Genomic DNA, 21,197 nt, shown 5'->3' with positions numbered 1-21,197 from the left:
GATAACTCCAATCTCTCTGTCCCCCTCCCCCCACATACATTTCTTTTCTATCCAGAAACTGAATGGGGCTGGTGGGGAAGGAGTTGGGGAGGGAGTACAGCTTGGTGCTCACCAGCTCCAACACTGTTGATTTTCCTCAGTAAGAGTTACCCGAGCCCTTTGACTTCAAAAAGAGGCCAAGACTTTGGTTAGACAGCTCTTCCCTTTTGTCTCATGCCTTATCCCATACCCAAAGCAGGTTTCTCAGGAGTCCAGGTAAATCCCAGTGCATACATCTGCAGTTCCAAATCTTGGTCCTGAGGAAGACTGAGAGACAAATTCACCTCCATTCATTCTCTTAAAACATTTATTGAATGTTTAAAATATGATAGGTGCTGAGGATAGAGAGGTGAATGAGGAGGACACCAGCCCTGATTTTATGAAGTTGCAGTTCTTTTGAAGAAAGAGACAGTAAACAACTAATCACATAAATAATCAAAATAGCAGCAGTAATTAATTACTGTTGTGTTAACTGTGAAGAACAAGAATGACTTGGCACTACAGAAGGTTTGGTTGACAAGGAATAGCAGAATCAGAGGGATGGGGCTTGGGAGAGGCTGAGAAGAGCCCAGCCTCTCTTACCTCCTTTCCAGGCTCCTGCACAGTGATGGATGAGGGGCATGCCGGCAGTTTATTTCCCCTGGAAGCCACGTTGCAGGGTTCCAAGACTCTTACTATTTAATAAAGAACGCTGCATGTGTCCTGAGGAGATGGATGAGCAAATATTTCTGATTGAAGAACAATGTGCTCTCCCTTATATGAATGGATACGAGGGAAGTGAGAAAAATAGATGGGACACAGGTCTGAACTACTGGGAGGGTAGAAAGGGTCAACTATACAGTTGTCCTCTCTGAGGGGCACAGAACCCTACCCTGTGGGTAGCTGCTGCCCCCTGATGGGCATAGGGAAATGGTTTGTTTTTGTTCTTTAAGAAAAACTTGGATCCAAAGTATTTCAAATAGTATTAGTAGAGAATGTTGCAGAGATATTGGAACAACCTTCTCCTCTGTACATATTGAGGCCAAGACTAGGAAGGCCTCACCACAGCTGGGGCCCTGAAGCTTGCATTTTAGTCCTTGGTGATGGAATTGTGGTTTTAAGGTGAAGGGTGCAGAAGGGAAAGAGAAAGAACAGGTAGGAATGTGGAATCTCAAAACAACTTTGTGCAAGCAATCCAGTTCATTTCCCTCATCTATTTGGCTCTCTTTATCCTAGGTAGGATTAACCTAGTAACCTTAACAATCTGTTTTGTATTTCAGTGCTCCCTCTCCTGAGTTATGTGTCTAAAAAGAACTGTGGTGTGTGTGTGTGTGTGTGTGTGTGTGTGTGTGTGTGTTTTTAAGTACATAATACTTGGAGCTAGGGATTCATAAATCTGATATTCAGAATTTCCCTTTCCCCCCCAAAACTACCAACCAGTCATCCATCCATCCTTAAATGTATTGAGAGTAGATAGGGCTTGAAGAGAAAAGGAAACTTACTTTTCACTCTACCTTTTATCCTTTCTGCATTTTCTACCTATTATGCTAAATCATTAAAAGCAATGATTTAGAAAGTGCTTTGGTATTTTTTGCAGCTAAGTGTTCTGCAGATGCCATGGTCTTGCATACAGGTCAGTTCCTGAGCCTAGTGTATGGCAAATACTCTTTGTGTTTCAGGACCCAGGAGCATCCAGATCTTCTCCTGCTCAGATCTCTCAAACTTAGATCTGTCTGATAAGCTGACCTGGGGGAAAATCCCCTGTCTCTGATTGGAACTGGGTTCTAAATCTGTACGCATAAGTCGGGTGCTTTGTTTGCTTTGGGTGTGTTCTGATATGATCTTGCACTGTACATGCTGTGATATATTTGTAAGATTTTTTGAGTAATGTCTGTCTCTCTCACTAGACTATCTTCTATAGGAGGGCAGGGACCTTGTTTTTTTTTTTTAACTCCCTGATTTTATCCCTAATGCCTGGCACATAGTAGGAGCTCAGTATTTATTGAAAGCATAATTGTGTACTATGTTAGTTAGCTTTTTGTCACTGTGACAAAGTACTTGAGAAAAACAACTTAGAGGAGAAAATTTATTTTTGGCTCATAGTTTCAAGTTTCAGAGAGTCAGTCTGTGGTCGTTAGGCTTAATTGTTTGGGGATGAGGTACATCAGAACATCATGGCAGAGGAAAAGAAGATAAAGGAAGAGGAGAGGAGAGGAGGGGAGGTGGGGACAAGACATAGTCCCCCAAGGACTATATCCACTACCTCCAACTAGGTTCCACCTCCTTCAGTTTCCACCACTCCCCAAAAGTCCATTCAAATTATGAATACATCAATGCATTAATCCACTGATGATGTCAGAGCCCACATTATTCAATTACTGCCCAAAAATCCGACCTCGGAACATTGCTTCATTGGCAACCAAGCCTTCATGCCTTCAACACATGAGCATTTGGGGCACATTCCAGGTCCAAACCATAAACCATCTGTATGTATGCATACTTTAGTAGCTACACTTTGTCAGTGAAGCCGAGATGACATTAGTCTTATATTCTCTGAGAATTTGAGAATTGTCCGAATGGTGTACATCTGTGTGCGTTCTGCCTGCAGTTTAAGCGCGTAAACTGGAAATCTGTGGAGACCCTTCAGAAAATATTTTAAAACATTCGTTATATGATAGATCCCGGATAAGGCCTAGAGCAAACCGGCCTTTCTTGCCTATCTTGGATTTTCGGGAGGTGAGATTTTCAGAAAGAGTAAACTGTTGATATGTTTTCCAACAGTGGAGGGATCGGTGTTGAGACAGAGGGTGGAGCCTCGCTCAAAATCTCCGCCCCCCGGGGCGTCACTATTTTTTCATTCCGGAACGTTTCTTCCCCGTCCCACTAGGCTTTCCGCTCCGGAGTCATTTGAGTGAAGAGCACTTCCGGGATCGCCCGGCAAGTCGGCGTGGTTGTCGTACTCCAGCCGGTCTTTACCACCGGAGTACGGTGGCCGTGTTCGCTCTTGGCCTCACGACCCTCGTTTTCCCGGTCTCATGGCCGGCCTGACCTTGTTTGTGAGTCGCCTTCCGCCTTCAGCCCGCAGCGAGCAGCTGGAAGAGCTGTTCAGTCAGGTGGGCCCGGTGAAGCAGTGCTTCGTGGTGACTGAGAAAGGTAGGGGGCGGGACGGTCTAGGAGAGGGCTGGGGTTTTCCTGGGGACGGGATCTCTTCCAGGACACCTTTTCAAATTTTGGGGAGCTAAATTATTCTTTATACGCCCCTGAGAGAATGCACCGGGAATTGAGTTTCTTTTTCAAACTGAATGGGCTTTAGACGGGCCTATAGGATCGGTTTATGAAAGTCAGAGCCTCGTTTTAGGTTTCTGTAGCGCTTTCAGTTTATATTATGCACATTTATGTTCGTGATCTTATTTGGTAATAATGAAAATAGCAAACTTTTTTTTCCCCTTTTGGTACTTTGGATTGAACCCAGGGGCGCTTTACCACTGAGCTATATTCTCAGCCTTTTAATCCTCCCCCCCCCCCCCCCAGTTTCTTTAAGTTACTGAGGCTACCTTCGAATTTATTTAACTTCTGCCTCAGCCTCCTGAAACCCTGGGATTACAGGCAAGCACCACCACACCCGGCGGCAGTCAGTGGACTTTTAAGCCTTGCCCATGCTTTATTAAAAACACTGTTACCAAAATATACGTTTAACTTCTTGTCAAGTCACCAGACTTGTCTCTATAGGTGGCTGCTTTTTTGCCTTTTAGCAGAACAACTGGGAAGAAATGGTATCTTATGGACTCCCTTTTCCCCTCCGTGGTATCTGAATATGTGAATGTGTGAATTATGTGTGCTAATAACGACCCCACTTTAACTTCTGTTAATAACAAAAATTATAGTTTTGATTGTCACATGGCTCTAATTGTTGTTCAAGTCATGGCAACTGCCTGGTTCTTTTGTCATTCTAAGATTGATATAAGTGAATAAGAGAATGAGAGTGCTATATATTAATGTTTCTTAAACTGCAGGTTATTATTCATTAGTGGGTCTTGTGTAGGTTTGACTAGAATTTTTTAAAAAATGAAGTAGAATAAAAGGAGTGCATTCATGTATGGTAAAGGATGAATATTTGGGCTGGGATATAGCTCAGTTGGTAGAGTGCTTGCCTTGCATGCACAAGTCCCTGGGTTCAATCCCCAGCACCACACACACACACACAAAAAGGATGAATATTTGCAAAACTTTTATTTTGGTTTTATATAAAGTTCCATGTGACAGTCTTTTTAGGGAAGAACATGCTATTGACTGGGAGTTCTGCTTTGAGTCTTCAGAATATAGGCTATATATAACCTTACCTTAAATCTTTTGTACTTTTGTCTAAATCATTAATGACTTCTTTTATTTAAAAATTTATACACTTTCTTGTCCAGGCAGCTGGAAAATATTGGACAGAGTGCTGTAACTCAGTGGAATGGGAGGGGCGAGGGGTGAGGTTAGGTTTTCCCCAATAGCAGTGTCATGTCTCTTAGCTTCTTTAAGATGGGGTAGTTTCAAAGGGTTCTTATGAGGATTCTGAATGTATTTGAGAATGCTTTGTGTAGACATAATTATTGGGCATTGAACTCCTCCACATTTGAGATGCTTTATTTTTGGTTGTTTTCATTAGGAAGGGTCTTGATTTTTCTTGTTCTTATTCTTTGAAAGGCGAGTAGGTAGGCTTTTGGTGTGAGGGAATTCCAAGAGAAAAGAAGTGATATTCTTGTCATGGTATGCTTTCCTGTTGTTAAGTGTCAACTTTAACCAGCTTATGTGGAGCTGCATCCTGTGTTACACTGCGCATGAATCTCTGGAGGAGATTCAAGTGTAGTTGAAAGGGAAGCAGAAGACAAGTTCTGTTTCTTTTGCAGGTACTGGGTGGACCTTTTTAACACAGTAAATTACTTAAAATTGTATCATGCAAACTATGTTAAACCAAAATAAACATACCAAAAAAGGGCCAAGGTGGGTTACAGTTGATTTTCATAATCATCACCTGCCTGGTCCTAATATTCTTCTCTCTGGAATCCTGTGGAAGAACATGGGGCTGGTATGGAAGCATTAATTGAGCTACTAATGTCCTGTGTGACATTCACTTGCTTTCCTCTGTCTCAGATTATTCTTTGGGAAAAGGAACTTGCTGAACCTAATTTGCATTAAAGGTTTTATTTGATACTAAATAGCTAAGGCATTTGTAATAATGGTAATAATATCTGCAGAGCAGTGTTTATTGTTTGAGGTTCTTTTGTCAGGGCCTTAGGCATTTGTTGTTCATCTATTCTAGGCATGCACTTTACTACTGAGCTTCATCCCTGGCCCTGTTGCTGACTTATTCTAAAGAGGGACTGCAATCTTATATTCTGATTTTCAAAGTTACTGTACTTACATTTCCTACCTTCCTTGGTGATCTTTCTTCCTATTTGATATTGAATTCTTTGGGGACCTAATGTATATCATGGGTCCTCCAAATCTTTTTTTTCTTTTTAATATACTACTGGGGATTGAACCCAAGGGTCCTCTACACTGTGTTAGATTCCCAGCCATTTTTATTTTGTATTTTGAGACAAGGTCTTGCTAAGCCCTTTAAATTAATTAATTAATTTTTTTGATGGTGCTGGGGATCGAACCCAGTGCTCTACCAACTGAGCTATATCCCCAGCCTCATTATTTTGTATTTTGAGTCAATCCTTGAACTTGTAGTCATCCTGCCTCAGACTCCTGAGTAGCTGGGATTACAGGCATGTGCCACCATGCCCAGTAGATCTTTCATCCTCTTAAGATTATCAGGAAAGGGGGAAAACAGGAAATAACGGCAAAATACCAACTTAGAAAAGAAGAAGAAACTTAACAATTTCTGAGAAAGTGGGGAAGGGGTCGTAGATGCCAGCCTTGTATCTTTCTTTCCTGAGACATTTGGTAAACTGATCACAAGGTTTCTGCTAGTGTAAGCTTTTTTTTCTTTTCTTTTTTTTGGTATGTTAACTGCAATTTATTATTTTTAAAAATTTGTTCTAATTAGTTATACTGACAGTAGAATGCATTTTGACATTGTACACAAATGGAGTAGCTTAAGCCTTTGAGGATTTACTTATTAGTGTCCTTGGCTTATGGTTTTCTGTCCTATTCACCCTACTCACTTTTTTTCTTGTTCCAGGGAGTAAAGTATGTCGAGGCTTTGGCTATGTCACTTTTTCCATGCCAGAAGATGTTCAGAGGGCCCTCAAGGAGATTACTACATTTGAAGGTTGCAAGATCAATGTGACTGTTGCCAAGAAAAAACTGAGGAATAAGTCCAAGGAAAAGAAGAAAAATGGTGAATTTCTAGTAATTGAAGGGAGTTTCCCCCCAGGTTGGAGAGCAGCACTATGAAAATGAAAGAGGCATAGCAGCCTTGGGTAGTCTTTAGAACTTAGAGCTCCTTGAATTTGTTTTTGATATCCAGAATCACCTGGTGTATTTTGATATTCATTTGAGTCCTTTGCTTCCCCCTCAGCTTGGAAAATCTGGTGTTCCTGGTTAATATCATGCTTAACATTGTGGTAAATGCCATCTTATTAATAGCTTTTGCCCTGTGATGTCTAACTTAGAAGTGACTAGTTTTGGAGCTTAGAGTTATTCCATGCCTTTTATATTTTTAGAAAGTTCAGAGTCCCCAAAGAAGGAACTGAAGCCTAAGAAAGCCAAAGTGGCAGATAAGAAAGCCAGATTAATTATTCGGAACCTGAGTTTTAAGGTAAGTGATAAAGAACTTAACTTAGTGCAAATACCTTCTGAAAATGTAGAAAGTGGGTTGCTGTATGTGTTCTGGAGGCAGTTGGAGCCAAGGCATGCTCACTGGTAGAGCTCCTTACAGGATGGTATAATTTGGCTTAATTCCTCCTGGGAATGAACCTCAGCCTACTAACTTGAAAAAATAGGCCTGTATTAACAATAACTTTTAAGGACATTGAATGGTAAGATGCCCTCCTTTTTGGGAAATCTGCTATGAAGGAGAGTGGAAAAACTCTGACATCTGCCTTTTTGGCCCCTTGGATACAAAGTAAGATGTCATCAATTCAGAATTGTTTTGATAACCTAGTTTCAGAAGTAAAAAAGAAATAAAATAAAAATATTCATATTATTCTTAATGAATGATCTTTGTAGTTGATGCTTCATGTTTATTTGATGAGATAAATTTCTTATTTTTCTTTCTTCACTTTTGGCTATAGTGTTCAGAAGATGACTTGAAAACAATATTTGCTCAATTTGGAGCTGTTCTGGAAGTAAATATCCCAAGGAAGCCAGGTACTAATATCAATCTTCATCTGATGTCTTTTTCCATATTGCCTTGAACCAGAAATACAAGCTTCATGTCTTACTCTTTATCAGCCCTAGATGTATATCATGGGTCCTCTATACTTTTTTTTTTTTTTTTTTAATGGTATTGGGGATTGAACCCAGGGGTGCTCTATACTGAGTTAGATCCTCAGCCCTTTTTATTTTGTATTTTGAGATAAGATCTTACTAATTTGCTAAACCCTTTTTATTTTGTATTTTTTTCCTTTTTTTGGTGGGACTGGGAATTGAATATGATGATAGGCTATTTATGAAATGTCTGACACAGGACTTGTCAAGTAATGAAAACCCAAGTAATAGTGCTAGTCCCTTGATGGTTTTTAGATAGATTAGGATTAATTTTAGAAGATTAGTTACTTTTGCTTTTGACTTCTTGGCTCTTCTCAAGCATGAGTCAGGGTTAACTTAACAAGAGAATATAAACTATTGCCTTTGGGAAGGGACTACCTGGCTGGTTGTTGGGATTTGGGCCATTTTGTCAGCCCAGGTTGCTCTGATCTCCTTAGTGCTTTGTGGCTCCGCACTGCTGCCTCTAAATTTTTTGTACATTTTATATAGATGGAAAGATGCGTGGTTTTGCTTTTGTTCAGTTCAAAAACCTCCTAGAAGCAGGAAAAGCTCTCAAAGGAATGAACATGAAAGAGATAAAAGGTAAGTTTTCTATAACCATACCATGACCCAGATATTTCTGGTATTTGGGTGAATTAGCACAGTAACCCACTTTCAACATTTTTTTAAAAGGTGTTTGCACTGTGGAGAGTCACTACTAGCTGTTTTGGTAAAATATTTCTAGTGCTTGATCTTGAGATTAAACTTGACAGAATACATGCTAGGATTCCTGTCTTTATTTGGTGAGAGTATCCTCTTAAATTTTTAATGAAGAATGTCCTAATCACTGATAGATGCAGGTTGGTATCTAGATTCCTCCTCTTGGTTGTGACTACTATTCAGCATTCATGGGCTATTAAACTCACTGAGGCTACTCAGGTACTGTGCCTAAGGGATTTTCTAGCTTTTGAGTAGGGTGCCCATTAGTCCAGAATGCCTGTTTTGCTACTTGCTGATTTAACTGGAAACAGCATTCTAATTCTTCATTTTTTTTCTCCTTCATCTTTACTAAGGTGTGGTGCCTGTGATAGGCAAAATTTGTAATTTTAAAATGTTTTAAGAATTAAAAAGAGCAGCTAAAGTTCAGTCATTTCTGAACTGGTGTTTCCTTGTCTCCACTGGTTCCATTACTGTCTTTCATGGGTTGAAAGTCATATACAGGAGTAGGGATATTAAGGAGGAGGAAAGCCTTGCTGATGCCACTTTCCTATTTGACAGGGCGGACAGTGGCAGTGGACTGGGCTGTGGCAAAAGATAAATATAAAGATACAAAGACTGTTTCTGCCCCAGGTAAGGCATTGGATAGGAGGGTTGGATATCCTGGGTGAGAGTGTGAAAAAAAGTCTTGTGTTTATGCAAAAAGTATGAAGGAAACTGCTTGTCAGAGTGAGAGTATTGGGCTGGAGACATCAAAAGCACAAGAGTAGGCAAAAAACCAAAACAGAGCATTCAGGAAAAACTCTGAGTTCCTTAGGCTCAGAAATGAGCCCAGGGCTTTGTGTCACTTCCTTCATATCAGACCATCTGGTGATTTGATACCAAAATAAGATCTTTTTAGTTCTAAGTCCACTCATGGGGTATGGACATGGGTGAGGAAGGGCCCGAGTTTATTGTTCCCTGTACTTGCTCTCTTTTCCCAACTTTTCATGGGAATGATGAAACTTTCAGAATAGAGAAACTTGAAACTTGAATTTCATTTAGAGAATAGTTGGTTTTTGAGCCACCAGGGTCTCAGAATAGATCTCACTGAGATTGAAGTTTATGCTTGGTCCTCTGAGTGATCATTGTGCTGAGTATAGTATATGAGTGGTGGGCTATACGGAGAGGCTGAGCTGCTGTTCTCTAATTCTAGGGCAGGTTAACCTTCAGGCTTCTGAAGATGAGACAAACTAGAGAAATCTGGTTGATGAGTGTTTTGTTTTTCTTTTTCTTTTTTTCCTTCCTCATAGCTTCACTTCTTATATATAATTGTCTCTTGGTACCTATGGGGGATTGGTTCCAGGATCCCCCTCAGATACCAAAATTCTGGGATGTTCAAGTTTCTTATATAAAATGGTGTAGGTTTGCATGGATTTTACAGTATCCTCGCATGTATTATAAATAATTTCCAGACTACTTTTAATACTCAGTACAGTGTAGTGCTATGTAAATAGATGTTATACTGAATTGTTTTGAGAATGATTACAGAGAAAAAAAGTATAGTTTTGATCTATGTTTCGTTGAATCTCAGGATGTGGAACCAGTAGTTATGAATGGCCTACCATACAGTCAAGAAAAATCTATGATGGGACTGGGGATGTGGCTCAAGCAGTAGCGCGCTTGCCTGTCATGCGTGCGGCCCGGGTTCGATCCTCAGCACCACATACAAACAAAGATGTTGTGTCCGCCGAGAACTAAAATAAATAAATAAATATTAAAAATTCTCTCTCTCTCTCTCTCTCTCTCTCTCTCTAGAAAAAAAAAAAAAGAAAAATCTATGAAATTCTGAAAAACCAAAGAACTAGGAACTTGGAGTATTAGTTGCTCCAGTTAAAACAACCTTGTTTTGGCTATTAGAGAAATTCCTAACTTTGTTTACCTTCCTCCATAGATGAGGAGAAGAGTCATAAACCTAAATGTCAGGAATCAACTAAAACGAATAGCAAGGTAGAAGAGGAAGAAGAAGAAGATGATGATCATGATGATGATGACGACGACAATGACGATGATGACGACGATGATGATGACAATGACGACGATGATGATGATGATGATGAAGAAGAAGAAGAAGAGGAGGAGGAGGAGAATAAAGAATCAAAAATGACCAATCATGTGCAAATTCAGAAGAGGTAAGCAGTGAGCCTGTTCTGAGACAATAGAGGAAGATACAGGATTGTCCCTGAGAGGGAGAATTTTCCTGTCTTCCTAAAATTGACGTGCGTAATGAAGTGGAATAGCCATGAAACAACTCAGATCCTTAGGTCTGAACTATGTCATTGCAGAGCAGTCAAGAGAGCAGCTTCCGAAGAAAGTAGTGAGGAAGACCACTCTGATGAGGACAGTGACCTGGAGGAAAGAGATAGCATTGATGTTCGAGAGGGATTGGCACAGAGTGATAGCAGTGCTGAAGAAAAAGAGGATGAAGGTTTGCTTGGATCTTCATAAATAATAAGTTATTGAGACATGTTACATAATTTCTGCCCCGGTCTCTTTAAATAGGACCCTAAGTTGTTCAACCAAATTTATGTTTAAATGCTGAGAAGGAAGCCTTTATGTTCCTTTCTTTTTAAGGTTTTTTTTTGCTTGACATTTAATTTTTGTTTGTTTTCAAAATGAATTTAAAGTGGTGTTTGAGGATTAAGACTCTTTCCTGGGCAATTTAAAACCTAGTTTAATACAGAGATACTAAAGTCTTCATTGTCCAAATTGAATAAATAACTGGATAAATAGGATATATTGCATGTCAATACCAAAGTGGTGTCAAACAACCTTTTTTTGAGTTGAGATGGGATAAATGACTGAATAATGAACTCAGGCTGCCATGGCAAAGTACCATAGACTGGGAAGCTTAAACATGAGATTTATTTTCTCACAAGTTCCAGATCAAGGTGCTGACTGATTTAGTTCCTGGAGAGGTTCTCTTCCTGGCTTGTAAAGTGCTGCCGTCTCACTGTGGCCTCATATAGCCTTTCCCTGTGTGCTTCAATGTGGGGAGAGAGAAAATGAGTTCTGGTCTTTCTTCCACTTCTTATAAGGACACTAAACCTATTGAATGTCCTCACTTAGCTTTAATTAACTCCCCAAAGTCCCTATTTCCCAATACAATCACATTGGGTATTAGGGCTTCAGTGTATGAATTTTGGAGGGACACAGTTCAGTTCATGTTAAGGACCTCTGCAAGCATTTTGTAAAACTGTTACAAATCCCTATTGCTACCTTGATTGAGAGTTAACTCATTTATTGAGGAAGGCAAGTCATTATAGAAAAAGAAATGACCAAGAACTGGACCTTTGGCTTGTCTAGTTGGACATTTTTATTCAGCTCTGTGACTTCCATATTGGTTTGAGCATATGAGAAATCAGAGGAAACAAGATTTTCTATGAGGTTGGAATGGTAGCCACTTTAGAATTGAAGCTTTTATACTGAAAGGACCATGAGACTCTGCGTCCTACATACCAGATTCAGCTGTCTCTGACCATTCTATCACCTGAAAAACTTACAGGACTAATCTATGATAATGAGAGCAAGCCAGAAAATACAGTATAGAAGAGTGTAATGTGGAAAGTAAAGTTCTTCAACAGTCCTCCTAATAATTCCCCAAAGTAACAACTGTTGTTTCTTGTATAATTGTCTGGAAATTTCCTGTGTACACACAAGTATATATGTTTATTCTTCAAAATAAGTATTGAATATCCCTTATATCTAGATCCCCAGACTCTCAGGGCACACCCCCAGAGACAACCAGTGTTACGTTTCTAATGGATCTAGAGAACATTGTAACATAGTTATAAGCAAAAACACAGACATTCTCTCTCTCACACACACACACACACAAAATATAATATGTTTATGTGTATGTTTTCTCCTTAAAGATCCTACATGTTTGGGACTGGGGTTGTGGCTCACTGGCAGAGCACTTGCCTAGCATGTGTGAGGCACTGAGTTCTATCCTCAGCACCACATATAAATAAATAAATAATAAAGGTACATCAACATCTAAAAATTATTTAAAAAAAGAAAAAGATCCTCCATGTTTTATATTTCCAGAAAATGTACATTATCACAGCCTTATATAGGAATGTATTTTTCTCACATCTGCACTACATTGGATTCCATGTCTTTTTGATTTTGCTAATCTGTGGGTGAAAGTAGTCTTTCATTTCTTGTGCAGTTTCTCTTCTCTTTTCTTGTGTTGGAGATTAAACCCAGGGCCTTGTACATGCTAAACACATGCTCTACCATTGAGCTACATTCCTGCCCCTTTGCTATATTTTTCCTTAATTTTGAGTTTGAGCATCTTTTCATATATTTAGCTGCATATCTTTTGTTCACCTTTAAATTTTTTTTATTAATTTATTCAAGATCTTTACATATTTAAGAAGTTAGCCCTTTGTTATATGGCTTGCACCTGTATAGTCTTTTAAAATTAAACCTTAATCACTACTCATTTTTCTTTTTACCTTAGATATACACGTCTCAAAGAAAAAGAAGAGAAAATTACCCTCTGATGTGAGTGAAGGCAAAACTGTTTTTATCAGGTATGCTTTCTACCTAGAGAACTGTTGTTTTCATTGCCTTGACAGATTTCCTTTCTTCCTTTTTTTTTCCCTCTCTCTTCTCCCACTTACCCAACTCTTCTCCCCACTTCTTCTTTTTACCTCTCTTTCTTCTTTCCCCTCCATCCCATCTTCCCCTCCCATCCTGCTCCCTCCTGTGCTTGCTTCCTTTGGGCATATTCATGTTACCAAGCCCAGAAAGTTACATGCTGTTAGATCATTAGCACATCACATCTGATTCTGGGAATGTACCAAACAATGGGACATACAGGAGAATCAGAACTAAAAAGCAGAAAGTAAGGAGTGACAGGGGTCCAGATATTTTGTCCTCTTTAGATTTCATTCTTTGTAATTTGGGTGGCATTATTTGGAACAAATTAGCATCTCAACTGTTAGGAACATCTTGGTTCTGGCCTTTGTTTTAGAGGGAGTACTGGGGTGACACACTTGTCACAAATGATTTTTCTCTCCATACTACCTTACCTTTTAAAGCAGTGTCCAGAATAAGTAAGACATGCTGTTTCCAAAAAATGTGGTGGTGTGGGATGAGGGTAGAACTTGGTCTTATTGCACATTTGTTGTTGCTATTTCAGCCCTACCAACAGTAGATTGAAGTTTTTATAGTTCAGGATATCTTCAGTTCACCTCAAGCATGTCTTCTAGTCCTTTCCTTAGTTCTAGTGCACTAGGCTCATTTGGGTCTACTTTTAGAAGTATGTATTTTATTCTCCTGTATAGTCTTTTAATATTGTTTTTGTTATATAGGTAACTTATATGTTCATTGTAGAATATTTGGCAAATACATGAGCAGGTAGAAAAAAAAATTAAACCTTAATCACTACTCGGAAATCATCCCTACAGATGCCACATAAATATTTTTACAAAGATGAGTTTGGCCAAAACAGGCTATTTCCCATTTCTTGCTTAATAGTAATTTATGTTACAATTATATCTTTCCATAGTTTTTCCATTTTTTTTAAACTGCAAAATTTGGAACTTCCATGTAAATAATTTTGTATTACAGAAATGCGAAAAGTTACATTCAGAAGCCTGTGACCTCAATACCAAGGATTCCATTACTTTTCTGTATGTGTTTTAGTTAATAACTTAGGGAAATAAAGGGGTGAAATAGGATGTAAAGGGGTTGGATATACATGATGAAGCAAATTAGAGGAAATAATATAGATATATCCTCTAAATATCTTATTATAGAAAACTTCTATTTATCTGATTATCCCATAAACTAGAATTAGTTATGGGGTTATTTATTGAGTATAAGCAAAGTAAAATTGTTGTAATTACTAGGAGTTATTTTTCATAACCCTGGAAGGATGTGCATAGCTGGAGAGATGAGGAATCTTTATAGTATATCAAAATTTAGGAGAACAGAATCTTCTAGCATTTGTAATTCCATCAGAAGAAATAAGTACAGGTTGAGTATTCCTCATCTAAAATGCACAGAACCAGAAGTGTTAAAAAAGATTTGAGTTTTTCAGATTTTAGAATGTTTGCATACATTTTACCAGTTTAGTGTCTGTCTCTAATCCAAAAGTCCAAAATCCAGAGTCCAGAAGTTTTTGAGCATCATGTCAGTGCTCAGAAAGTTAATTGGTATTTGGATTAGAGATGCTAAACATGTAATTATTTATTTTTTTGCACTTAGCTAGTAGACTTTATTATATTTCTGTTTCTGTTATTATGAAGGATTTTCTGACTTTTATAGAATTTTAATAGAAACCTAGATTTCATAGAAACACAGAAGAAAAAACTGTCTAATCTGGGGTGAGAGGGACAGAACTTTTTCTCATTAGACTGCTGTAGTAAGAGAAACTTTGGTTGTAGTAAGAGAAACTCATTTTGGCCATCCTGAGTGAAAAAGAGTTTGTGGGATAAACACAAGGGTGGCTTATAGAATCAAAGTTGTCAAAGAGTGGACCTCAAGAAGCTGATGAGAATCTGGGTAATTCTAGGACCCTGCTGCTGGCGTCTGTGGGTCTTTATTATAGCAACACTGCCGTTTTTTTTTTTTGGAATAGGTATAACATGTTATGTAAAGTACATTACTAGTAAGTGAAAATTTTCACATGTATATATTTGTGCAACCACCACCTAGATCACTTTGTAGAAGATTTCTAGTACCTTGGAAGTCTTGGTTGGGATACTGCTATTTTGAATAGAATTCAAGTCTTTGTATATGTCTATTTAAGTTTCATACTCTGCTAGAGAATCTGATTGATATAAGAAAGTCCCTTGGGACCGAGGGGCAGAGTCATATTGCAGAAGCCTGATTATTGGAGTCCACCCCTTCTGTATTGGTGCTATTTCTGAACAAGGAAGAGTGGTTGTGAGCAGTTGTGTTCATATTTTTTCCCCCATGGACAAAAGCAATTCTCTGAGCCTCTCATTCACACAAGTGAGGAAACTGCCAGAGAGGCACTAGAGGCAAGGGCCCAGGCCTTCTCCCCTTCTCTGCTCCTCTCTCCCCGCCCCCTCCTTCTCTCCCTCCCTCTTTCCCCCTATAAATGTCTAATTCATTTACTTTGTAGTGGAACACAGATCTCACTTTGTAATTGACCTTTCTTGTGACCTTCTGGTTGTCTTCGTAGAAACCTGTCCTTTGACTCAGAGGAAGAAGAACTTGGAGAGCTCCTCCAGCAATTTGGAGATCTTAAATATGTCCGCATTGTCTTGCATCCAGACACAGAACATTCTAAAGGTATTTGCCACCAGCTGGCCATTGCCATGGATGTTGACTGGTCACATGAAGGCATAATGTGTACCATTCTGAGGTGTCCACAGTCTGTTCTGCCTCTGGCTTCCTTAAGCCCAGGGATGTTCTGAAGTTATCTTCCATGATGTCAAACAGTAGCTTTAATGGTGCTGCCAGCCATAATTTTATATAAGCTTTTTAAGCCCTTGCTTATTTACTTTAGGGTAATGAATTCCATTTGTTGTTCTCCTTTGAATTTCAAAAATGATAACATCTCATGGGTATTTATCATTCCACATTGCTTGAAAGTACAGCGCCCCCTTCTTTTGTTAGAAATGGAAGCTGACAGAGAAACTTTGTTGTATGGCAACAATCAGAAAGAAAACTGTGTAGCAGGAGTGCTGCCTGAGATTTTTTTTTCCCCTGAAATTATGTTGTGCTCCAAAGGTTAACCTCTTATTGTAGTATATCACTGTTAAATAAGGATTTTCAGCCCATTCTGATCTTTGTCTTCTTGGATTGCATTTGTTCTTCTAAAGCACTGGATTCCTTTGAGATCTAGCAAAAGATAGAAACCCTCCAGAAAAATGCTACTTCTAAGGGTGTGGGCTCTTTAGAAATTATCCATAGATTAAGAATATGTAGTCTAAATCTTATTTTCCAAATTGATAAGACTATCATTTTTTAAATTTTTACTCAGAAAAAGAAATATAAATATGTCAGAACTAAACAGCTTTCTGGAGATTAGGAATATAATCCCAACCATGCACAGATGAGTTGCGTGATTCCTGCCCCTCACCCCCATCCAATCTGGGTGATTTTGGGCAAATCATTTAACTACTGTGGGCTTTATTTTTTTCTTTTAATCTGTAAAATGAATGGATTCAACTATAATAACCACTTAGGTATCTTCTGCCTAATATTCAGTTATTCTTCTTGGACCTTCTTCATTGCCAGTGTTTTTCTAAAAATGGGCAGCTAGAGTTACTTAGAATATTCCAAATATGGGTATGATATTGCTTTACTTTTATGATATTCAATATCTTTTACCCCTTCTTGAGTGCACTAGTATATTGGGTTGATATTTTCAGAATGTAGTTTACATTTGATTTACTATATGTCTTTTGGGCGTGCTGAGAGCCATAGCCGAGTAGGAATGACGCATGGCATTTTTGCCTGGCTGTTTGTGGTAGGTGAGCTCCCTGCTGGTTAAGCAGAACCACCATTTCTTGAAATTCTTTTTTCCAATTCGAGTTCTTCCCTGAGCTCTTTTATTCATTTCACCTTCTTTCAGGTGCACAGGCTCGCTTGTACCACTGGACTCTTTAGTTTCAGTCGAAATTTCATCCAAGAACTTTTTAACTGCTATAATATATCCTTTTTCTTGAAACATTTTGAAAAATTCACACATGAATGTCTCTTTGAAACTTGAATTGCTTTTGGAAAGGCTCCCCCGGCTTCCCAAAGTTTGAATGGTTTTTGAGATGAGAGTTAATGTCCTAATTGTCTGTGCATCTGGATGATGAGGTCGCAGATGAAAAGTATGAGGTGATACTACGGCTACAGCAAAGAAACGAAGAAATACAAAGCTGCTCACTGCAGAGTACTGAACATGAGGGTCATTAGGAAATCTCTGAGTAGCCATTTGCCTTAGAGAATAAAAGATATCACACATTACAGTGGGGCAGCTCATACTTGATCTTACAATTGTACTAAATAACTTGTCTACATAGTAACGCAGATTTTCCTTATTGTTTTCTACATTATCTCCCTCTTTCAATTTAATAGGATCAATTTCACAGGATTTTGAGGATTCACATATCTCATCTAGAGTAGATTTTAAGGTTACTTTCAGGTAGTGCCCTCCCACTATTTTCATCATCTCATCCAGACATCGGGTAGCCAGAGAGTTTTCTCTAAAAATTGTGTTTGCATCTTGGGTATCCTTCAAGTTTAATTCCACCACTGCTGTGACAAAAGGAACAAGTTTATCATGGTTCAGCAGCAATCGTACAAGAGGCAAAACTGCATCATTTTTATCTCGACGTATTTCACCCAAAATGTAAGCAGCTGAGGCAGATATTGGCTGAACATCTGGTGATTTTAGCAGCAAAGTTTTCAAAGGACCATAGTACTCTGAAGGAAGCACATAGGATGCATTGTGAACTATCTGTTGGTGCAGTGAATTGTGGTAGTGCTGGAGTATCTTTGCTGATGGTGTCACCTGTGGTACAATTTTTCCAAAGGAGCCGTCATTTGGCTTAGTGTCATTTGGCTTGGTGTCGTGGCGTTCTGCATCCTCCTCCCTTCTGCTAGTGATGGTCTAAAATTTGGGGGCCAACAGAGGTGAGGCAAAGAACCTCACCCCCCCCCCACTGGCACCAAGGCCAAATTTGGGGGCCAACAGAGGTGAGACAAAGAACCTCACCCCCCCACTGGCAAAGGTCAAATTTGGGGCCAACAGAGGTGAGGCAAAGAACCTCATCCCCCCACTGGTGCATAGGCCTATCCACAAGTATGGCTGTATGCTGGACCGGTAGTCAGTGATGGGTAAGATCCAATTGCAGTGGTACCAACCTAAGACAGGAGGCTGACGCCTTGAGGTCAGCTCATCCGATGATGGGTAAGGACCATATGTAGTATTGGACAGCCTAACAGACATGGTCCCTAAGCCACATGCTTGGTGTTTAATTAAACAGAAGGGGGGAGATGCTGAGAGCCATAGCCGAGTGGAATGACGCATGGCATTTTTGCCAGAATGGTGTGGTTGAGAGGTGAGGCCAGCATGCCATTGAGATGATAATGGTTATGTTAAGCTGTGTATTCAATTGTATGTTAGACCCCTGCTGTCCCCCTTGGCCTGCTACTTTGGAGTGGGGATTCCCGGGAGAGTTCCCATTGGTTGGGGAAGTGCCGGAGGAGGGATTTCTGGTTGGTGTGGTGTGTCCTGGGAGAAGGCCGTGTGCATGGTGTTCTCAGGAGTGCGGAGAATAAAGGAGTTCCTGTTTTGAAACTACAAGGCTTTGTGGCTGCTCAGTTATTTTGTGCCCAGCCAGACTGCGGCATGGGCTATTAAAGTTAACAGAATTAATGATCTTAAAAGCATAATTTTAATTTTTTTTCTTAATGTATTATCTTTTCCTAACTCATATTAAATTTTTCTGACATCTATTTTGCCTACTCAGGCAAACTTGTGCTCCTCCTGCAGTGTATCCCCCTCAGCATGCCATTTCATTGTCTAGAAGAGCTAAATATTATCTGTAAATATTATCTGAAATGTTAAGACTGAACCCAGTACTGACCCTGGAAATTTTAATGATAAAATCCTTATTAAGGGAGAAGTACTAGGCTGGGTCTATAGCTCAGTGGCATAGTGCTTGCCTACCATGTGTGAGGTACTGACTTCGATCCTTAGCACCACATAAAAATAAACGTAAAGTAAAGGCATTCTATCTATAACTATAAAAAAATTAAAAAAAAAAGAGAAGTACTGTCAGGTGTAGTGACACACACTTGTAATCCCAGTGGCTTGGGATGCTGAGGATTGCACATTCAAAGCCAGCTTCAGCAACTTAGCAAGGCCCTGAGCAACTTAATGAGACTCTGTCTCAAAATTTTAAAAAAGGGTGGGGGTGGCTGATGATGTGGCCAGTGGTTAAGTGAGAGAGAGAGAGAGAAAATACTCATTTTCTTTAAATTGGTTGGTTAGGTAATATGCCTGTTAGAAATCTTTCCCTCTGTATTTCTTTCTTTTATTATACTTGTTCTATAGTACCAATGGGGGATTAGTTCTAGGACCATGGCGTATACCAGAATCTGTAGCTACTTAAGTTTCTTATTAAAAAAATGACGTTGGGGCTGGGGATGTGGCTCAAGTAGTAGCGTGCTCGCCTGGCATGCACGGGGCACTGGGTTCGCTCCTCAGCACCACATAAAAATAAAATAAAGATGTTGTGTCCACTGAAAACTAAAAAATAAATATGAAAAAGTTCTCTCTCTCTCTAAAAAAAAAGATGTAGTCTTTGCATACAATCTGTATATTGTAGTATTTGCATCCTCTGTATTTTGTAAATTATCTATAGTTTAGTTGTAATACCTAATATAATGTGAATAGTTGTTAAACTTTATTATTTAGGGAACGGCAAGCAAAAAAGTCTGTGTTCAGTATAGACATTTTTTCCCCCCAAATATTTTCGTTTCTTGGTCAGTTGACTCCACTGATGTGGAATTCGTGATGCAGAGGTCCAACTGTGTTTGTTATTTTGTTGGGTATTTATTCATACTGTACACTATGGTGGTGGTTCTTAGTCCTGAGATATTCACTGTTTGGGAAGATACCCCCTGACCAATGCTGTAAGAGAGAGATGAGTGGAGGACAGGAGCGGGTGGGGACACAGAAGTAGGAGCAATCAGCCTTGTCTGGAGCAGGCAGAGACAGCCTCACTGAATGGTGACCCTTGGGTTGGCTTGCCATTTGTGTCCTTTCGGTTAGTTTGCTACCATTTATTCCTGTCACAGGCAGAAGATAATGCCCCAGTAGTTCTAGGAAATATGGGAGTGTTTTCATATATGGAGAATATTTAAAGTTTAAAAAGTGCTAACAAAATATAAAGACTATATCTCTTTTTCTTTTTTTTTTCTTTGCTTATAAAAAGCTGCTTTATGTCAATAGTAGAAATTTGGGCTGATGGCCCTTCGTCTATCCAGTGAAAGTACTTTATGGTGATTCTAGAGCATAAACCAAGAATTGAGCTTCTGGATTCTGGTTTCTTGGGATATTCATGTTATGGAGGCCTTTTTTACCCCAGGAGGTAGATCTGATTCCTCTCAAGTGACTGAGACAGTGAGATGTAATTAATTTCAGGGCTAAGTGGTTCCTGCTTCATCTTTTAGTCCTCTGATAGACTCTCAGTAAGTACAGCCGAGTTAAATATTTACCTGAAATTTCTCTATCATTTTATGTGGATATTATTAAGGAGAAAAGTGTTGAGACTAAAGTTCTAAGATGAAGGGAGTAATAAAATTTTATTGAGAGGAGTAGGTGTGCTCTCGTATTCGATTTTGACCTTCACTGCCTCTTGGTACTTAATAAATGGATTCTACTTCTTCCTCCCTTTTTGTGCCAGGCTGTGGCCATTTGCATTATTGTCTTTGGTTTACTGGTGGGCTATGAGAGTTTGTGATTTCATTTAATTTTGTGTCTTTGTGCAGGTTGTGCATTTGCCCAGTTCATGACTCAGGAAGCAGCTCAGAAATGCCTTGCAGCTGCTTCTCCAGAGACTGAGGTAAGGAAAGCTTTTCTTTTACCCCATAATGTAGGAGAGAGTGATTCCTAGGGGCAAGATCTGGTGTTTACACAAAGTTTCATTATTTTTGTTAATGATGCTGCTGCTGATAAACTAGCACTTGGTGCGTGTTAGGCACTGAACTTTACATGCATTACCTTATTTAATCATTGTGTCAGCCCCATTAGGTAAATAGGAATATTATCCCTATTTCTTGGGCAAGGAAACAGGTATAATAATTTCTCTAATGTTTATCAATTGCTGTCTATGTGGCCTCTATCCTAGGCTGATAACATGATGTGACATGAAGGTATTAAGACAATCTGTGAAGTGGAATACATATTTGAGAAAGTGTGTGGATGATTGAGAATTTTTCTCTGTTATGTAACCAAGTATATATTGTTTTGAGATAAAGTTATCCTGTATTGCCATTATCCCTTATATTTTCTAGTTACTATCATTTTA

General features: G+C 39.2%; 2 protein-coding genes across 2 annotated transcripts in view; one reads left to right on the top strand and one right to left on the bottom strand.

The window, feature by feature from the left end:
• Positions 1-2,940: 2,940 nt before the first annotated feature.
• Positions 2,941-21,197, top strand: part of Rbm28 (RNA binding motif protein 28) — a 30,496-nt gene continuing 12,239 nt past the window's right edge. Inside the window, exons 1-11 of the mRNA XM_027926501.2 lie at positions 2,941-3,171; positions 6,194-6,352; positions 6,678-6,772; positions 7,248-7,323; positions 7,933-8,025; positions 8,701-8,772; positions 10,073-10,310; positions 10,464-10,606; positions 12,647-12,719; positions 15,344-15,453; positions 20,659-20,732. Of these exons, the coding sequence (XP_027782302.2) occupies positions 3,054-3,171; positions 6,194-6,352; positions 6,678-6,772; positions 7,248-7,323; positions 7,933-8,025; positions 8,701-8,772; positions 10,073-10,310; positions 10,464-10,606; positions 12,647-12,719; positions 15,344-15,453; positions 20,659-20,732 (1,251 nt within the window). The 5' untranslated portion in view covers positions 2,941-3,053. The remainder of the gene's footprint in view (positions 3,172-6,193; positions 6,353-6,677; positions 6,773-7,247; positions 7,324-7,932; positions 8,026-8,700; positions 8,773-10,072; positions 10,311-10,463; positions 10,607-12,646; positions 12,720-15,343; positions 15,454-20,658; positions 20,733-21,197) is intronic.
• Positions 16,547-17,411, bottom strand: LOC114085194 (ras GTPase-activating protein 2-like). The gene has a single exon (XM_027926289.2). The coding sequence runs from the start codon at positions 17,327-17,329 to the stop codon at positions 16,547-16,549; it is 783 nt and encodes a 260-aa protein (XP_027782090.2). The 5' UTR covers positions 17,330-17,411.

The sequence above is a fragment of the Marmota flaviventris genome, chromosome 1 (genome assembly GCF_047511675.1).
Source record: "Marmota flaviventris isolate mMarFla1 chromosome 1, mMarFla1.hap1, whole genome shotgun sequence".
Classification (NCBI taxonomy): domain Eukaryota; kingdom Metazoa; phylum Chordata; class Mammalia; order Rodentia; family Sciuridae; genus Marmota; species Marmota flaviventris.
The sequence above is the reverse complement of the archived record's forward strand: the minus strand, read 5'-3'. Positions and strand labels throughout refer to the sequence as shown.